At 42.3% G+C, this 21,174-nt stretch overlaps 1 protein-coding gene across 2 annotated transcripts in view; it reads right to left on the reverse strand.

The window, feature by feature from the left end:
- The window catches only part of MED12L (mediator complex subunit 12L), a 394,672-nt gene that overhangs the window by 317,985 nt on the left and 55,513 nt on the right, over positions 1-21,174 (reverse strand). For both annotated transcript variants that reach the window (XM_059688123.1, XM_059688122.1), the window contains 2 exons: positions 17,413-17,604; positions 8,087-8,246 (listed from right to left, as the gene is read on the reverse strand). In XM_059688123.1, the coding sequence (XP_059544106.1) occupies positions 8,087-8,246; positions 17,413-17,604 (352 nt within the window). The remainder of the gene's footprint in view (positions 1-8,086; positions 8,247-17,412; positions 17,605-21,174) is intronic.

The raw sequence follows: 21,174 nt of genomic DNA on the forward strand, positions 1-21,174 counted from the left end.
CAGCAAGGGGCCAGTTGGGGGCAAGCAGGCCATCAGTGGGGGTAAGTTGGAGGTGAGCGGGACAGTGGGGGGGCAGTTTGGAGTGAGCAGGCCAGCGGGGGGAGGAGGGGCGGTAGTTGGGGGTGATCAGGCTGGCGGGGGGGTGGCATTTGGGGGCAAGCAGGCCGGCAGCAGGGGGGCAGTTAGGGATGAGCAGGCCGGCAGGCAGAGTGGTTAGGGGCAATCAGGCAGGCAGGTGAGTGGTTAGGAGCCAGCAGTCCCGGATTGCTAGAGGGATGTCTGACTGCTGGTTTAGGCCCGATCCCTGTAAACCAGCAGTAGGACATCCTTTGAGGGGTCCCAGATTGGAGAGGGTGCAGGCTGGGCTGAGGAACACCCCCTCCCCCGTGCACAAATTTTGTGCACCAGGCCACTAGTATGTTTATAAGAATCATTTAATTGTTCCTGTAACAGAAATGAGATAAACATAAAATTGAAGAAATTAATAAAAGTAGGAATATAAACTCCCATATGCATGCACACACATGCAGTCCTGTGTGTGTCCACCATCCATGGATAGGGCCTGGATGCCACGGCATCCTAACTGCTGTGATATCTTCGGCATTCGGATCTTGCTTTCTAAACACTAGGAAGAAGCAGGGTTTCTTAAAGAAATGGTTGATGGAGGATATGAGGCAGAAAAAGTACAAGGTGAGCCTGGGGCATCTTTCTATGCCAATATATAGCATTTCTCATGAAATACCAGTTTCAGGCATGGTTCAACGGATGCTCAAACTTTTAAGTGAAGGACTGCGGAGGAGCAGGATGGAGGCAGCGGCAACACTTTTACCTTGTATTGGAGAATGGTTTATACAGAGAGCCAAGCTATCTCATCAATGAAAATCTACTCTTCATGCTCAAGTAAAGATGAACTTAGATCACACTTATGCAAGCATTCTGTCTAATCTCCAGGGTTATTTTCAAAGCAAGCAAGGCAGATCTCTCTTTCATGACAAATGAGATATAAGGGCACTGAAAATGTAGAGGTTTGGAACTAGAAGCTGGTGTCCGGAATCAGAAAAGTTAGTGTGCAATGTCTGCAAGGACTCAAACTGAAAGTAAGCTGGTGGGCTCAGATAAGAAACCAGACTGTCAATTATGTGTTTAGCGGGGTGTATTTTTCTAGTCCAAATAGCTCAGTGAACATGTCGCAAATTAATTACCCAATGTGCAAGAAAAGTAGCTTTTCTTCTTTGCATGGGCGGGGCAGGAGGGGAATAAGGACAATGGTTCCAAGAGTACAGTCAACCAAGAAAAGTCTGTCATCCTCCTCCAACCCCAGCCCAACAAAACTTCAGGGGCAGTTTAACCATGAAGCATTTTAAGATTCTTCTAATCTATCTCTTCCCCCAAAAGAGACCTCATGCCCATGATACCTCTTTCAGTTTTCCCCATATTAAACAACCAGAAACCCCTAGCTGCTCATCTTGCAAACAATTCCATCTTTCTCTTTGGTTTCTATAGCCCCTGGAGTGTGCTATGCTCTGCCTGCTCCCATGGCACCCATGAGAACAAGAGTTCTGGCCCTCCAATGCCACCGAAAGCCCTCCGACCCTGCATCCTGTTCCCCATTTGCACCTTTCTCCCATGCAAAGTCTCCTGTTTTCAGGGGCCCAGACCCATAACATGCACCCAGCAACCAGGTCACAGCAGGGAGGAAAGAGCAAACACCCTCTAGTGAGCCTACCTCCAACTGTGCCAACAAAGACCTCACTTTGGAGGCTCGAGTCTCATACACAAAATGGAATAATGAAACCTACACTGCAAGATTCCTATACTGATTACAGATAATGTCTACAAAGTCCCCAGCACGATGCACATAATACTTATGAATGCTGGCTAGTAATGACAGTACTCCCAATGGCAGCTCTACATACTCTTACTAGTCCACACTTATTGGCCATTTACAGTGTGCCAGGCACAATTCTAAACACTTTAGTATTGACTCATTTCATCCTTAAAAGGTGCTACCAATCATCCATTTTATAGACAAGAAACTGAAGGAGTATTATAACAACTGTAATAAGAGGCCCTTCAACATTCCACAGCATCCAGCCGACAGAACTGGCATATCCACTCTAGCAAACAGCCTTTCACCAGCGCCCACTAGTAACCAATGCCTAAGCCAAAAATTATAAAATCCAGGCAGTTCCACTCCTAGTCAAACTATCTGATGACCCTATTTCTCTTCTGCCAGAAATGCTTTTCCTAATACAGCACCCCCTCCTCTGCCTCCTGGGATATACCTCCTTTCAAACTACTCAAATGTCACTGCCTCTGTGGATCGCCCTGGACTTCCCTCCACATTTCATTCATTTCACTATTAGCCGTAGGGCATACGTCCAAGCAATCCAAATACTAGAGAAGGAAGGAAGACTAACAACTACATTCTCCCTCTGTCCCCGGACCAGCAGAGCGGAACGGGCTTAGAGCCTAGGTGGATTCGTGCAGGGAGGGGAGGGTTCCAGGCAGCATCCACACCTCAGCATCCTCCTCTCTGAAGTAGGATAAAGCATCTCTCTCTTTCTCAGAGAACCTGAATGATAAACCAGGAAATGAGCAGAATATACACAGAACCCAGCAGATGTGACTAACGGAACGGGAAATGTGGTGTTACAGCACACCACAGTAATCCTGGGAGAGCTGGTGAGGGGCAACTATTCCCACACTGGATGACAGGAAAGCAGCCCTGGGGTCCAACAGCAAGGGGATGAAGGGTCCCAAGGCTAAAACACTCCCTCAAGTAACTGAGACCATTACCACAGTGCTATCAGAGCTGACTCAACCTGGGGCTGAAGGGGGCAACCTGCTGACCTCATTAGAGAATCCTATGCCCCTCCAGAAATGCTACAGAGACAGCAAGTGTAAATACCAGAGTTATTAGTTGTCTCGGCCACAATAAGAACCTCAAGGGGAAAGTCCTACAAATAAATGTACAGAGCTCCTTGTTATTTACTATAAAGACATATGTCCTGATCTGTTCATACTTTATGTAAATCTGTGTAAGTTTTGCTTTTTTATTTTTAACTATTAGCTAGACCATTTTAAGTGCTTTTCTCTAGTGAGCTCAAAACATTTAAGACAGCTAAGCATCGTTGTTCAATTAAAAACTAAACATCATTCAACTCTAAAAAATATCTGAAACTAACTATGTATTAGGCCTGGTGTGCTTTCCTAAGTCTGCAGCACTCACCTATGTGACAGCATTTTCTAAACATCATGTCTACCCATTACCTCTTCTGTATTTTATTTTTTAGGACTCATAAGGACAAAATATTCCAACCTCTTCCTCCAAGCTTCCCTAATTCATCTCTATTTTAGAATTGCTGCCCTGAAGTTAGAATATATCCAAGTCAAATATTCCTTTACCCTCCTTGAATTTACATATAAAACCTCACCAGTAAGCCCAGCCCCCTCTCTCTCACTTTTGGGTCCACACTACCAGGTGTGTCTGTGCTGGCTGAGAGCTCCCAGGGCAGCACCCATTTAATCTACATTTTTGGTCTGTAACTCTCAGAATGGTAGTGAAGATTTCTGTGTGGCTATGTTTAAAGAATTTACACACCAGGGCCTGCCCCTTTGTTTCTGTGAGTCCACCTAACTTCAGGGAAACTCTCTTTAATAAAATCAAGCAGCAGTGCCATTTCATAGCACTGTTCTAACTCGGAACGTGGGAACTGAAAATAAAACATATGTTTCTATTACAAAGCAATGAAGGCCATGTCTATTAAAAAAACTTTACAAAGAACAACCATCAAGACAAAGCAGTCATAAAACCAACCCCAGAAAAGGGTGACACCTGATAGTGAATCTCACCCCAAATGTGCTGAATGATTCTTTTCTCTATCAAAGCGAGAACACAGAACCTATTACTGCAAGTTAAACTTCTGAAATGTGTGCAACTTAATCCAGCTCAACACATATATATTTGTGTACTTGCTGGCTGTATGGCCTGCATGGACTGTGAAATCTGCTACTTTATGGCTCTGCCTCCACAGCCAAATGCTTTCACATGTACTGTATAATCTGCTTCACGAAGCTAAGGAAGGTGCTGAAGACAAAGCAGAAAGTAAGAGGTTACCAGGTGTAGCAGGCTGACATCAAACCAATATGAGATGTTTGAAACATGCTCTTTTCATATAGTATAGATAGTATGTTACATTTGCACTTTAAAAACTCATGTCAGAATAGAGATAAATTGGACATTTACAGAATTAAATTACTTATTAATTACAAAGCATAAAACAGTAACTTTGCTTCGGACAAATCCGGTAGGCACCACTTTACCCAAATGATCAAAGTATCCCAACAGTATGGAGACAATGCGATATGATGAACTGCAACAACACTGCTTCCTGGCATCCACCAAAAGTGATCGCCTGATCTAATCTCAAGGAGCTGGACAAGTGAAAATCCAGGTACAGTCTACAAAATAACTGGCCTGTCCTCCCCAAAAACCTCAAGGTCAAGAAAAAGAAAGGTGGAAGAACTGCTCCAGATTTTAAAAGGCATGACAATTAAAGGGAAGACAGATTGTGGGTCAAGGTTGAGAGGACTGCCTAGCCGATTTGGCTTAGTGGATAGAGCATCGGCCTGCAGACCGAAGGGTTTCGGGTTAGATTCCGGTGAAGGGCACTTCCTTGGTTGCAGGCTCCTCCCCAGCCCGAGCCCTGGTCAGGGCGTGTACAGGAGGCAACCAATAGATGTGTTTCTCTCACATCGATGTTTCTCTCTGTCTTTCTCTCTTCCACTCTCTCTAAAATCAATGGAAAAATATCCTCGGGTGAGGATTAAAAAAAATAATTTAAAAAAAAAAAAGAATGGTAAATGTAATGAATATAACAAAAATTCCATGATGCTCTTAACAAGAAATTAGAACCAGGCTTCCCTCCTCTTATTTGGTAGAGGAAATCATATGGTTTTGGTGTTACACTCTTATCTGAAACTAGAGGCCTGGTGCACAAATTCATGCACGGCTGGGGTCACTCAGCCTGGCCAGCAGCCTGGGGGAGGGACCAAGGGAGGTTGGCTATGGGAGCGCACTGACCACCAAGGGGCAGCTCCTGCATTGAGCGTCTTCCCCATGGTGGTCAGTGCGTGTCATAGCAACTGGTCAACTGGTCGTTCGGTTGCTTAGGCTTTCATATAGAGAGAGATTCCTAAAAACCCCAACTACATGTTCTTCACAAATGATGAGGATCTATCAAACTTTCATTTGTTCTAAACTTGTTTTATGTTTCATTTGGCAGAATCATTTCTGCATGATCATCTTTTTTTGTCTTTCTGTGACAGTTAAAATCAGATTACATTAAGCATTAAGGAAAACACTGGCAGGAACAAGTTACAAAAAAATATGAAGAGAATCTAAGGGATAGAGGAGTAGGCTCTCCATTATAGCTGGTGATGCTGGAAGTTTCCAGGATTATGAATTGGGGCAAATGGAAAAATAAAGATATACACAGACACATAAATACTTCAGACTAAGTATTCATTTACTATCTTAAAAATTACTGAGCACCTTCTGCATGCCAGACACCATCCTAGGAGATCCAATACTCAACCAATCTGACATTTCTCATAGAGAACCATCATAGCTGCGGATTAGTGACCCTAAATTAATTTAAAATATAACATGAGGTGGTATGAACAGCTATGACAAAAAGAAACCAAGACAATGAAGTGACAGGAGATAGTGAGGTCTGAGAAGGCTTCTCTACGGAAGTGCCATGTGAGCTGACAGCAGTGGGGGAGCAGGCAGGTGGACACCTTGGAGGTGGGAGGGAGAGAGGTACCCACGGGTCACGGCCTGAGGTGAAAGTCACGTGTGGACCGCTGGTGTTGGCTGACATAGACATCTAAGTGCGAGAAGGACCCATGAGAGGATTCCAAGAATGGAATCATTTATGTCTTAGCTACAAAGCAAAAAGCTGTCATTAGAGAAGAACAAACACAAGACCGGCTGGAAGCCCCGCAATGGCACAGGCACAGGGGCGAGGGGCTGGGGCCAGAGCAGTAGCCGCAGGGGCCGAGGACAACATTGTCAGATTCCGATTCTATTTTGAAAGAAAAGCTGACAGGATTGCTGAGGGACTGAATGCAGTGGTTTGAATGATAAAAGCCCAGCATGACAATATGGCTCTTACCTTCATCCACCCAGGGACACATGTACATTGGCTGAGGAGGAAAAGCCTGAGGAAGGAGCAAGAGTGCTGATGGCGAGAAGTCAAGAGTTGGATTTGATACACATTAGGTTTAAGATGTCTGTTAGTCATCAAAGCAGAGGTGAGCAGGGAGTCACCAGATGTGCAGGCTCTGGGGAGAAGCATTAATAAGTGCAATAGATATGGAGATGCAGATATATAAAGAAGAACTGCCTACGTGTTTGTGTGATGTGTGTGTACATACACACAATGAATGAAGGAAAATTCAAGAAGGAAAACTCAGAGAAGGGAGAGAGAAACTTGAACACTGTATCTACATCAACACCATTTGAAAATACCATTATGAGAATGTATTAGAGGCCTGGTGCACGAAATTCATGTATGGGGGGGGGGGGGTGTCCCTCAGCCCAGCCTGCACCCTCTCGCAGTCCAGGACCCCCTCAGGGATGTCCACCTGTGAGTCAGCAATAGGACATCCCTCTCACAGTCTGGGACCCCTTGCTCCTTACAGCCCACCTGCACGCTTCTCCTTACCGCTTGGCTCACTGCTCCTTAGCGCTGCCGCGGAGCCAGCCATGAGCCCAGCTTCTGGCTGAGCAGCGCTTCCCCTGTGGGAGCACACTGACCACCAGGGAACAGCTCCTGAGTTGAGCATCTGCCCCCTGGTGGTCAGTGCACATCATAGCGACTGGCCGTTCCACCATAACAGTCACTGAGGCTTTTATTATATAGATTACTTTAGTATAAAAAGGCAGCATTTCTTTTATTTCCCTCAATAAAATAATAAGCTAATGAAAAATATTCAAGTCAGAAGTGCAGAAGTAATATAAGGTTGAGACAGCACTCAAAGACAAGCACATTAATTGTGGGTAATTTCCTCCCAGCTCTTTTCCCCTGGACACACACACACGCAGTGATGTTTTAAGTGCAGTTTAGTTTTGCTTATTTGTTTTAACACACAAGATACACTGAACTCAAAAGGACAACCATAAATGCATTTTTTGTTTGTTTTGGATGTATGTTTTTATGCTTTTACAACCACTTCACAGCCCACCTGCCTGGCATCTGAGGACGTGTGCTTTCTGCCCCTGTCCCTCAGAGCTTCACAGCTGGGTCTCCTTTACACAATCATAAACAACATGTTTTAATTTCATAAAGAATTATTTGAATACTTAATTTTGAAATGGACATCATGATGTACAATTCCCTGTGCACATTTCTAGTGCAGTATCAAGCCTGTTAGAAAGCTCGCTTCAGCATCACCTCAAGGAGTCACTGTCTAGTCACCGAAGAGTGAAGACTCTCACTAGAAATGCCCTACCTTCAGTTCATTCAGTAAACACCTGTCTTGAGCCAGTATGTGTGCTGTGTGCGTGCGTGGGAGGTGGGGGAGAGGGGAGAGGGTGACAGGCACAAAACTTTTAAAAAAAATTTCAGACAGTGAAGCGTGCTATGGATAAAGTAAGAACACTTGAGACTGTAACTGGGAGGAAGGGGAGAGAGAGGAAATGCTATTTAGCCAGGTGTCCAGAGAAATCCTGCTGAGGAAATGACATTTGAGCCAAAGCCTCAGTGAAGAGCAGGAGGGATGCAAATACCCTAAAGAGCAACCCAAGTACCAAGAGGAGAAAATGCAGAAGCCCTGAGAAAGGATGGAGCATGGCAGGAGTGACGACAGAGGGACAGCAGTCTGACCGGGACATCTTGGGAAGGGAGGTTAAATCATAAATGGCCTCGATGCCATGGCAACAAATATGGCGTTCATCCTAAATACAGTAAGACATTGCTCAGTGCTCACCTTGCAGCACTATGTACAGAGAGCGCAAGCAGCAACTGCGTGTAGAATCAGTAACGAAACATGCAGCATATCATACTCCCTCACTCACCCAAATTGGGATCAGGAGCCTGGCGTTTCTTAATTTTAGCTTCAGAAATAGTAGAATAATAGGCACAAGTCATCTTGATAAGCCACATTGCTCGAACCATTGGCACTGAATATTTAGCTAAATATGCAAAAACATCTTCTTTTTTACTAAGGATGGGAACCTGAAAAGAAATAACATATTTATAATAATCAATCACATATTATGTTCACCATTAGCAAAAGAAAGAGACTATAAGTTCCTTCTGGTTATAAGAAAGTATATCCTCCTTTAAAAAGTATATCCTTAATGGATTTTAAGCAAATTTTCACTAAGGAAATATAATCAAAACTATGTTTAGCACATTGGCAACACAATTTTATCAGCTGTGTTTTCTTCCTTATAAAAACAAATTACCTGCAAATTGTCAGATGCTGAAAGCTACTCATCGTGTCAACAAAATAGAAAAATATAATAATTTCATGACAGTCCTCTGAGTTTATCCCAAAATTGAAACAGACAGGTCAAGTGAGAAACTGTCCCCACTCTACATTTCTTTCAAGAACACTTTTTTGTATAAAGTTTTTCGACTGTACCATTTCATAAGAATTAACAATTTCCACAAAGCTTTTAAAAGTGCCTTTAGCCCAACATTTAAAATAGAGGCTAAAATGATGGAACAGTGAATTTGCCTAATAAACACTGAGCTAGAAATAGGTGGGTAATTAATTCGCTGATGGAAAGCAGGCACTTGGGGCAGTTAACTATTTCCTTAAGACCACAAAGGTACTATTTAGCAAATTAGTATCCCCATGTACCGCCACATGATTTGAAGGAGTTAATCCACTCTCAGAATTCCTCATAAATACCCTAGGACAGCCTCGCTTATCTATATACATTTCTGAAACTAGAGTACGAGTGGACAAAGGTTTACCGACTGTGACACAGCAGGACCAAAGCAGTGACAGGGAGAGGCAGGCAGCTCCCCCACCCCCCTTCCCACAGGAGGGACGAGGGCCTCTCTGTTCCATTTGTGGCACCAGCCTGTTTGGCTAAACCCATCCCTGCCAGGCTCTTCATTTATGAATGCGATAATACCAACAAGGTCCATCTCACTGAGTGGTTGGAAAGGTAAAGCAAACGAATTACATGTATCAAAATTAGAACAAGTTTTGTTTTTGTTGCCAATTCCAAAGATTTCTCCATGCCAGCCAAATTGTTTTCAAGCCATGAACGTGACCTCTCCTAAGAGGATCCTAAATACCACACCATGGACATTGAGCCTCAGTCTCTCTGCCCCACACTCTTGTTTGATTTTGTGCTAAAAATCAAGGCTTCAAAACAGCTAACCGGTTCATATAGCACAGCATTTTTCTCTTAGTTAGCCAAATCCTCGTTTAGTCAGTGGATTTTTATATCATATATATGTTATAAATTTAACTATCCATATATTTGATACGAAGTGTGATCCCAGAAATGAAAGATAAGTATTTTTTATAAAACAAAGCAATGTCATCTGACTTCACTTGAAATCACCTGGGTCTTACCAAAGACCATCAAGCTGCTCCAACACTGAAGGAAAGCTGACTGCACTGAGAAGCAGTGTGTCCACATACTGTCTCTTATGGGCCCTTTAACAGACTTGTGGTCATGTGCAGTTCCTGCCTTGGGTGCTGACTTGAGAACATACTCCCACGAGGCAACTACACGTCCAAAGCTGACTGAAAGGGAGCTGAAGATTACAGGCCACAGCTGTAAGTCCTCCTTTCTGCAGACCACAGCAATATATTTTAACAAAATAATGTCTGGAGCCCTGGCCAGGATGCTCAATGATACAGCACTGGCCTGCACACCTGAGGGTCTCGGGTTCAATTCCCGGTCAAGAGCATGTATCTTGGTTGCAGGTGTGTTCTCTGGCCTGAGTCAGGACATGTATGGAAGCAGCCAATCGAAGAGACACATCAATGTTTCTCTCTCTCTCTTTCTTTCCCCCTCCCTGCCTTCCACTCTCTCTAAAAATCAATGGAAAAAATAATTTCAGGTGAACATTAATTTAAAAAAAAATCTCTTGAAAATGTAACTTACAAAGCACATCTTTCAGGGGGCATAAGGCTCGGGTTTATTATCATTTATTCAGTTCAAGATCTGAGTGGCTGCTTCTCACTCAGAACACAGTTTGGGGGTCTGGCTGCCTCTTAATCAAACATACCAAAGATTATAATACCATGACCTAAAAAAATAGGCAAATGCAAAAAGTAAAGTTAGCATCTCCAAAGAAATGATCGCATCTTTTATAGATGCCTAAAGTATTTCTTTTGAATAGAAATTGACAGGAGGAAACAAAAAGTTTTTGAACAAGTGAAATGTTTAGATGAAATAGCAAACAAAACAGAGCCACAGGTCTTAGGATAACAGCAGAAGGCAAACCTCTAGTTTCACTCATTGCTCCTATGGCAGAGCCCTAAGAAATGGTTGACTCAAATCAAGGGCTTTAGGATATAGAAGAATATACGTGAAGAAAGTTAATTAAGGAAAAGACACACATTGATGGATTTGTCAATTTACAGCTCGGGCGAACTCAGGAAGGAAAATATATTTACCCAAGTGAACTTCCTTACAGTGATGGATTCTATTTTGAACAAAGAAACCGTCTGACTTAACTTGTAGCTGAACCTAGGCAATCCCCTGCAGCTGCTTGGTGTCTGAATCAAGCCAGACATGCATGTAAGTACCAAAAGTAAACTAAGACACCTAGCATGTGATGGTTTTCCATCCTGGCATCACCCTTCCCCTTGGATAAATGCTACCATCAGCATCAGCGGCTCACTAAACAGTGGTATAGGCCAGAGGAAACCCATAGACCGCAGACACCTGAAGTGAATACCTGATCAGAAATAGTGAACTGTGCAAGAGCCAGAAGGGTATCCCTAGGGGCCAAAAGTCTCCTTCTCCAAATCCAGCCTTGAGCCTGTCTGAGTTAAAAGGCCCTTCGCAGGCCATTGTTTCCCTCTCCATGGCTACATACTTGGGAGCTGTAGAGCTTTATAGTAACAGAACCCAGGCCCAGAAACCTGATCCATCCCATATAAAACTATTTTGAACTCTCTATCAGAGCTGGAAGATGATTCATGATCTTAGCACGAAAATGAAGGTCTTCTGCATTAAGCCATCTCACAGATAAATACCAGAAATTAAAGAAGTATTTAAACTTTCTAATATAAAGAAAATGTGGAGAATGCATTCTTTCACCCAACTCAGAAAGAGATTTTACTGTCCCAAGAAGATTATATGCTGGAGAGGGGAGGGGGACAAACTTTTGAAAAATCCAAGAAATGAATACTTCAAAATACCTTCAATGGTTTTGTAATGAAAACATCTTTGCCCTAGCCAGTTTGGTTCAATGGAGAGAGTGTCAGCCCGCAGACTGAAGGGTCCTGGGCTTGATTCCAATCAAGAGCACATGCTGGATGCAGCCTGATCCCCAGTTCTGGTTGGAGCACATGAGGGGGGCAACCAATCAATGTGTCTCTCTCACATCCATGTTTCCCTCTGTCTCTCCCCCTCCTTTCCACTCTCTCTAAAAATCAATGGAAAAATATCCTCAGGTAAGGATTAACAACAACAACAACAAAAAAGAAGAAGAAGAAAAAGAAAATATTTTTTAATTAAATCTTTATTGTTCAGATTATTACAGTTGTTCCTCTTTTTTCCCCCATAGCTCCCCTCCACCTGGTTCCCACCCCACCCTTTGCCCTTACCACCTCCCCGCACTGTCTTCATCCATAGGTGTACGATTTTTGTCCAGTCTCTTTCCACAACCCCCACAACCCTTTCCCCCCCCAAGAATAGTCAGTCCACTCCCTTTCTATGCCCCTGATTCTATTATATTCACCAGTTTATTCTGTTCATCAGATTATTTATTCACTTGATTTTTAGATTCACTTGTTGATAGATGTGTATTTGTTGTTCATAATTTGTATCTTTACCTTTTTCTTCTTCTTCCTCTTCTTAAAGGATACCTTTCAGCATTTCATATAATACTGGTTTGGTGGCAATGAACTCCTTTAGCTTTTCCTTATCTGTGAAGCTCTTTATCTGAACTTCAATTCTGAATGATAGCTTTGCTGGGTAAAGTAATCTTGGCTGTAGGTTCTTGGGATTCATCACTTTGAATATTTCTTGCCACTCCCTTCTGGCCTGTAAAGTTTCTGTTGAGAAATCAGCTGACAGCTGTATAGGTACTCCCTCGTAGGTAACTGACTGTTTTCCTCTTGCTGCTTTTAAGATTCTCTCTTTGTCTTTTGCTCTTGGCATTTTAATTATGATGTGTCTTGGTGTGGTCCTCTTTGGATTCCTTTTGTTTGGGGTTCTCTGTGCTTCCTGGATGTGTAAGTCTAGTTCTTTCACCAGGTAAGGGAAGTTTTCTGTCATTATTTCTTCAAATAGGTTTTTTTTGTTTGTTTGTTTAAATCACTTTATTCATTTTTCCATCAATTAATTAGAGAATAATTTTATGACTTAAATAAAATAAACCTCTTTGATTTTACATATTAAAAACTAGGTTGGAAACAGAACTGTTTTTTTTTGTTTTGTTTTTGTTGTGTTTTTTTTTTATTTATTGCTTAAAGTATTACAAAGGGTATTACATATGTGTCCATTTTTCCCCCCGCCCTAGACAGTCCCCTAGCCTCCCCTATCCCCCAGTGAAATAGGTTTTTAATATCTTGCTCTCTTTCTTCTTCTGGCACCCCTATAATTCAGATGTTGGTACGCTTGAAGTTGTCCCAGAGGCTCCTTACACTATCTTCATATTTTTGGATTCTTTTCTCTTTTTGCTTTTCAGGTTGGGTGTTTTTTGCTTCTTCGTATTTCAAATCGTTGACTTGATTCTTGCGATCCTCTAGTCTGCTGTTGGAACTCTGTATAATATTCTTTATTTCAGTCAGTGTATGCTTAATTTCTAGTTGGTCCTTTTTCATAACCTCAAGGGTCTCACTAGATTTCTTGAGAGTCTCACTAAATTTATTGGCTGTTTCTAGAAAATTCTTGAAAATCCTTATAAGTGTGGTTTTGAATTCTATATCCAGTAGTTTTCTTTCCTCCATTTCTGTCATTTGTGTCCTGTTTCTTTGTCTCCACATTTTTTATGCTTCCCTGTGTTGATAAAGTGGCTTTCTGTGTTAGGTGTCGTATAGGGCCCAGTGGCTCAGCTGCCGCAATTACCTGAGGTGGACACTCTTGGTGCACCCCTTTGTGGGCTTTGTGCACAGTCTTGTTATAGTTAAGCCTTGATTGTTGTAGGTATCACTGGGAGGAATTGACCTCCAGGCCAATTGGCTGTGAGAATCAGCTGTGTCTACAGTGGGAGAACTTCTGTCCTGGAGACAGCCTTCTGGGGCAAGACTTGCTTCAGTGGGGCTTTGGTGCTCACTGAGTCTGCCCCCTGAGTGTGTCCCTTACGGATCTGAGGAGTTATAATCTGGATGGTCCCACTCTGACCACTGGGTACACTGGCTCTTGGATCTCTAAGGAGGTGCTAATTTAGCTTCTGGCTGAGGCTACCCAGCAGGAGCTATGGAGAGATACGCAGATTCCTCTTCTTTGTTTGGGGTTTGGAGGTGTCCAGATGAGGCCCAGCTGTGATGCAATGCAAGCTGCTGTGGGGCCTTGGGCCTTCTTTTGGAAGTTCTGGGTCTCTCTGACCTAGCTGCAGTTTGTTAGGTAATTTTCATATTGCAAAAGGCCAGGCCTTTCATATGCAAAAGCCTCTGTGCACAGCTTGAGTGGGGCGGGGTCTCAGGGGATCAACAGGGCGGAGCAAATAGCTATGGCTGATCCTTAGCCCTACCCTAAGAGGCCCGGAGTCTCAGTGTCCCGGTAATCACTGTAAGCACCTCTGAGAGAAAGCCACCTTCGAGTTCCGACCGATGCCAGATAGTCCAGTTTCTCCCCATATGAGTCTGGGTCCCCCAGAGACTTGCCTGGAACTGCAGTTCAAAGCAGTTGGGAGCTTGAGACTCCCTCCGGATTGAAAAAGACAACCGTGTCCTCAGTTGCCAGCCCTTTCCATGTGCGCCTCCTTCTGCACTTTACTTCCGCACCTCCTCTGAGTCTCAGAGTGCTCTTCTCTTTCCTTCTAGTTGTAGAATTTCCACTCAGCCAGCCTTCCTGTGGTTCTGGATGATGTCCGTTTTGTCTTTTAGTTGTATTTTTGAAATGGTTGTGCGAGGCAGCAATTTCCGGTGTTTACCTATACCGCCATCTTGGTTTCCTGTCAAGAAAGTATTTTTAACCTTGCAAAAAATTAATGCTAGGACTTACTTGAGGAACACCTGACTTGGCCAGAGGCAGCTCCTAATAAAGAGAGAAGAACAATGGCTACTACACTGCACCCTAATCCATCTCCCATCTAAAAGATGAGACCACTGCACCCCTAAAGCAAGGGCCTCAAATCCTCACCAGTACTTCCTTCCAGGATACATCCACAAAATGTATTCCGAAAGGTTTTAAAAAGGAAAACCTAGAAAGAAAGATGTCAGTCTGGTCATGTAGGAGTTGGAGATACTATCTGACATGGAGGGTATGGACTATTGTTAGAAAGCCAATGACTATCGACTATGGAAGGATGTCCTTTGACTTGTCTGGCCTCCAGATACCTTGCATAGGCCACAGTGGGCCCAAGTGGTACATGTGTTATAGAATAGTAAGAAGCTAGGAAAATTCCAGGACAAGCAAAATAGGAAAACTGAGACAGAGAGTTAAACAGTAGTTTGTGGCCACCTAATTAAATCCTATCTTCCCTAAACCAAGGACACTTAAGAGTAAATGGTTTGCACTTCTCCTCCCCAACCAGAGAGTAAGTAGCTTAAATCACCCCACTCTGGGAGACAAATAACAGAAATCCAACTAGTGCAGTTTGCCAGCCATACCCAAGGACAGAGAGAATATATCTCATTTTGTACATCAGCATAAGGCTGATGAATAGTCTATTGATCCCCTTAAATGCCCAGCCTTAAAAACCCCTAAAAATGAAGGTCCCAGTGCCCTCTCTCTCCAGGGAGCATGCCGGTGCCATTCCCTTCCCCCTCTCCACTTCCCCTCCCTGGCCCCTCCTACTTCCCACTATGTATCCCCTAACCTCTAAGGCAACGGTCTGTCGGTCGGTCGGTGGGTCGCCAATCAGTGGTCTGTGGACCACTGGTGGTCCATGAGGTTTGAAAGGTTGACGACCACTGCTCCAAGGGACCCCATGAGACTTGCAACCATGGGAGCAATGGGCAATGGCAGCTAGTCCTGGGTTAACCCCTTGAACCTATCTCCAAGGGCCCCCTTTCTCTGACTTCCCAGTGATCTAAGTCAGCCCAGCCTAGGCTCTCCTGTTCCTTCTTCTAAGCCCTCCCTTGTTTCACTGTCCTAAGTGTGTTTTTGCTGCTGTCAATGAATTCTTGCTTGCTTTTCTACACTTTGTGTCTTGATTGAAATTTTTCTTTCAAGAAGACAAGAACCGAGGTCTCTCCCCCGGTGCCCTCCACACACACACCCCCCCACACACACACATAGCACATGATCACCACTGGAAAAGAAACGCCACATGATTCAGGCTGTGTTGAGACAGGCACTACCTGAGTAGCAAGAGGTGGTTATGCTGACTGTTGTGCTTTTCAAGGATTTAGTTGCCTTTAACCACTGAAATCCATGGAAGGCAACACAAAGCTATGACTCTCAGGCAAAATAAAGGCAATGGGAGCTGTGGGTACTCTTTTCAAAGAGCTGCTTTAAGAACGAACAAAGGAGCTCTCCTCTGAGGTCTGCACCAAGCCATACAAAGAAATCTTACCATCAGGAGCGAAGATGGGCACCCTTAAAACTAAAGGGTTTCAGGGGAGATGAGAAGACCTGTCAGATTCTTTGAAAGGTGTGCAAGAAGCTAGAGATCAAGACGATCAGGGAGGTTTCTAGCTCTCATCTAAATTTCAAAAGACAGTTTATATTGTTAAGATTGTTAATCTATGTATTATTTCCCACTTGAGGAAAATGACCAAAGGCAAGATTTTAAAAGGACTCTCCCTCTCACCCCACTCCTACTCCAAAAAGCCAGGAGCTATAAGCAAACATGCCCATTTTGCTCTAAAACTTTTTCAAAGACATTTTTCAAGCACACACAGAATCACTATCACTATCTTTATCCCACTGGTTAGAAAGGAGACTTAGCTTAAATCTTTTGGATGGTTACCTTCCAAGGCAAGGAAGTAACATTAAACAAGTATCCATAATAATAAAAGCGTAATATGCTCATTAGACTACATGTCCTTCCCGACGTCCTTCCATCCTTCCAGACGAAGCTGGGGCTGTGAGGGAAGCCCAGGTCCCAGGTGTCTGCCGGCAGCTGGAGGGAAGCCTGGGTCCCGGGTACCAGAGGGAAGCCGGTGCTGGCAGCCGGGGGAAGGAAGGCCTACTCTTGCATGAATTTCATGCATTGGGCCTCTAGTTTCTACATAACACACTTCCAACATCCCGGGCTAAGAAAACTGAAAATGTAATAGAAATAACGTCTTATGTCCTGTTTTTTATTTAAGAGCCGTTTCTACCTAAAGTCCACATGAACTGTGTGGATGTTTAGGTCTATGGATGTCCTAAGCACCACATCCCATCAAAATAAGGAGGAAACAGCATGTATAGCACACACCTGGTGCAGTATACCTGCACTGAAACTTTGAGTTGGGGAGAAAACTGGGGAAAAGAAATATGGTCAAACCTCATGTGAGTCTCCCATCTAGAATAATTCGGTTCTCAACCAAGTTGTTCACAGAAAAAATGTCTAGGTTGTGAAACTAAACTTAGGTTTTTGACCTGATAACCCTTGCTTCCTGATACCTCAACATGACAAAGGAGAGAATGCTGTGTTTGCTAGTGAAATCAATCATTAACACAATTTTAAAACATAAAGAGGCCATCAAGGATGCTAATGTTGCTAAAGGTATGAAAGAAACAATGATCACAGGCAACTGAAGAGGCAGAAAACCTGTTGTTGATTTGGATAAAGACAAAGCAGTTTAGCCAGTTCGGAGGCAGTGATATATGAACAAGCAAAGATGCTGCATTAGACATGCATTGTTTATAAGAAAGGGTAAAACGGGGAATTATTTGGGGGTTTGGAATGGATTGATTCCATTTACATTATTTCTAATGGGGAAAAAATTATTCCATTTTCAAACAAATTACTTCTGAAATAGCCTTCTGGAACAAATTAAAACCGAGAACCGAGATTCCACTGTATATACTTGAACATTATGTCAAACATCTTCATTTCTATAGGATCATAATTAAAATAATGTAAGAAAAACTTATACCTTTTTTGCCAAAATAGCAAGTGGCTTATTTCCTGCTAATTCAGAGAACCAACTATGAATTGCACTCTGCGATCGAGGGGTAACCAGCCAATAATTATCTTTAGCATTAACTTGTGGTTTCTTCTTTCCGGTGTCCTGGAAAGTGTTCAGCTTTAGTTTCTCAGCTAATATGCTGCTAAAATAAGCTCCAATCTGAGGAAACAAGAGAAAAAATTTTAAAATAATTATGTTAGTAATGTATATTACTATTGTATCTTTATCTTCAAACAGCCCATCAGACAATGAAGTGGCAATTTAAGTCCTTGAAGTCAAGAGTTGTGATTTCCTTGACTAACATAATGCAAAAACTGCCACAGCACCTTTGTTCTTATGAACAAGTAGTTCAAGAAAAAGAAAAGACCTTTGAAATCCTGTTAAGATTAAATGAATTGCATCCTGAATGTCAAGGGAATGGGTTCTGCTTTAATCTTCGGCTGTACTTTCCTTTTTCATACTGCACACCCATTGAAGAGAGTATTTTTCCTGAGAGGTGTTGCACAGAAAGCCTACTAATCAATCACAGCGTAATTATTCTTTTTCTTGTTTCATCTTAATAGCACGTATTTTTGGAAAGCAAACTCTGTATTTACACTCAGTGCTTTTTTAAAAAAGAATCTAGAGAAATTGAACTTATTTAAATGGAAAATTATAAGAGTCAATTAAATTAACTATTCAACATTTTAGATTGGGCTGCCAATTTCATGAGCACAAGTGTTTCAAGAGAAAGCTACTGTCACCTGATTTGAAAGGAGTAAAGCAGCAAAGGAAGCTCCTGTGATTACTGCAGCATTTTCATATCAACCAAATTAAAAGAGGACAAAGGAAGGAGAAAGACAACAAGGAAAGAGATAAAATAGTATCTAAAAATTCAACAAATCGCCCTAGCCAGTTTTGCTCAATGGATAGAGCATCGGCCTGCGGACTGAAAGGTCCCAGGTTCAATTCCGGTCAAGGGCACATGCCTGGGTTGTGGGCTTGATTCCCAGTAGGGGGCTTTCAGGAGGCAGCCAATCAATGATTCTCTCTCATCATTGATGTTTCTATCTCTCTCTCCCTCACCCTTCCTCTCTGAAATCAATAAAAAAAAATTATTTAAATAAATAAATAAAAATTCAACAAATCCACAAAATCCTGTTGGAATTTCAAAGAATCCTATTAAAGTATCACATTTCATTCCCTGAGAATTCTTTAAATAACATGATGCAAGTTTATTAGTAACTAGAGGACTGGTGCACAGATTCGTTCACCGGTGGGGTCCCTCAGCATGGCCTGCAGGGATCGGGCCAAAACCAGCAGTCCAACACCGTCTGCTGCTCCTGCCTGCTGTTTCTGCTCACCCAGCCCCTCTGTGCCTGCCGTAGGCTTGCACCCAATCAGTCCCGATCGGGAGAGGCTTGTGCTGCCACAGTGGCGCCCTGCATCTGGCATCCATCAGTCAGCTGAGTGGCGCTCCTGCTGTAGGAGCTTACTGACCACCAGGGGGCAGCTCCTGCATTGAGCCCCCTGGTGGCCAGTGCATGTCCTATAACCAGTTGACCAGTTATTTGGTCACTTGGGCTTTTCTATATATAGATAGTTGCTAATAAATACACCCAATAGGGTTAGCAGATAGTGGCAACCATGATTAAAATTAAAACACCTACTCTTGTGAAGCAAAATGAGAATCATTATCTTAGTTAATGCTCATAAGCCAAACAATTAGTCTATAGGTTGAAACAGGTGTAAGCAATTAGCCAAATTTATCTACCAGGGTGAAGAGCTGGTACTGCATTTTTTTATGTGAATTGTAAATCTTTGATCCTTGTGATTAATGTACAATAAAAGGAAGTCTGGTTTTGGTTTGGTGATGTAAAATGGTAATAAAAATTAGAGTAATTAGGAAAAAGAAGTCTAAGTTTTACTTTTTTAAAAAAATCAACCCCACAGTGTTTTTTTAAGCAAATATTTGCATAATGCCCAAACAGAAAATTAAACAAATGCAAAAACTTAGCAAAAACCAGTTGTCTGAAAACAAGCAACTAATAATGACAAATTGTTTAATTTTTTAAATGTGGTTTTATTGATTTTAGAGAGACGGGGATGTGGGCGGGTGGGGGGGGGGGGAGCATCCATATGAGAGAGAAACATTGATCGGCTGCCCCCTGCAGGCACCCTGAGTGAGGATCGAGTCCACAACCTGGGCATGTGCTGTGACCAGGAATCGAACCTGCAACTTCTCAGTGCATAGGATAATACTCAACCAACTGAGCCACAATGGCCAGGGCCACAAATTGTTTAATTTAAAGATTTTCAATGTTTGGTCTTTGGACCATGGGCACAAAACACCTACTTATGTCGACTGTTTTACATTTAAAAGGTTTCTTATTTGCAATTATGTATGAGTGTTTTAATCATCATAAACCAAGGCATAAATTATGTTTTAAAAAACTAGTCTGAGAAACCTGCTTTACAATTTTACTTTCTTCTATGTACTTGATAGCAATGGGACATGGTGACTGTATGTATGTTATACTCCCTAACATACCTGGTGAACAACCACATACTGTAAACAAAGTCAAACTTTCCAAAAAAGCAAGGTAGAATAAAAGGCACATTGGGACTTACAAAAAAAAAAAAAATCAAAACATGATCACACATTTTATTTTATTGTAACAGCAATATATTCACATTATTCCCAAATCAAGAAATATAAAGAGCCTTATTCCCAAGTCCCAATGCCTACCATCAAGTAACCAACTCTGATTAGTTTCCTATGTGTTTCCAGTGTTTCTTCATGTGAATACACACATGCTTATAGGCACACCTCCTTCTGTATAATTAGTAAATGCCTGAGAGCCTTCCATCTCTGTATATGGAAAGCTTCCTCATTCATGTTTACAGACATTAAGAATGTACTGTGTGGATGTACCACATTCATTTAATCAAGCACCTGTTAATTAATGGACATTTGGAGTGTTTGTTCCAAACTTTTGCTGTTACAAATCACTTTCCCTATTTATTACTTCATACATGTACAACTATAGCTTTCAGATAGATTTCCAGAATCCAGATTTTATGATTCTTTAATTTTAATCAGTATTGCTAAATTGACCTCCATAAGATTTATAACAATTTGTACTCTCTCAAACAAGGTATGAGATAAGGTTTAATTTAAAATTTGTTTCCATCCATCCAAAGATATTTTGTAAATAATTTATTCAATAAGAAAATGGAGACAGTTTAGAGGCTACACACTAGAATTCACACATTTCATGAGATAAATTCCCCTCAGAAGATTTGATTTCTTGAATAAATTTCACAGCAAGTATGACAGTGGCAGAAGTTGTGATGGGTGATATTTTTATTTACTGTTATTTAAATTGGCATAAAACCTGATAAAACAGAACTATTTGGAAGTTCAAATAAAGAGACACAAATCATTCATATTCTCTGTTATGAAGTCAATTGTGTATTCCCAAAATTCAGTTGTTGAAGCCTAACAGTCTTTGGAGACAGGTCCTTAGAAGAGGTAAGGTTAAATGAGGTCATAAGGGTGGCACCCTAGTCCTATAAGACTAGTGTCACTATAAGAAGGGGAAGAAGCACCAGAGATGCATGCACACAGTGATAGAACTAGGTGAAGACACAGCAAGAGGGCAGCATGTGCACACCAAGGGAGAGAAGCCTCGGGAGAAATTACACCTGCTGACACCTTGATCTTGGACTTCCAGCCTCCGGAACTGT

Source organism: Myotis daubentonii, chromosome 3 (genome assembly GCF_963259705.1).
Source record: "Myotis daubentonii chromosome 3, mMyoDau2.1, whole genome shotgun sequence".
Lineage (NCBI taxonomy): Eukaryota > Metazoa > Chordata > Mammalia > Chiroptera > Vespertilionidae > Myotis > Myotis daubentonii.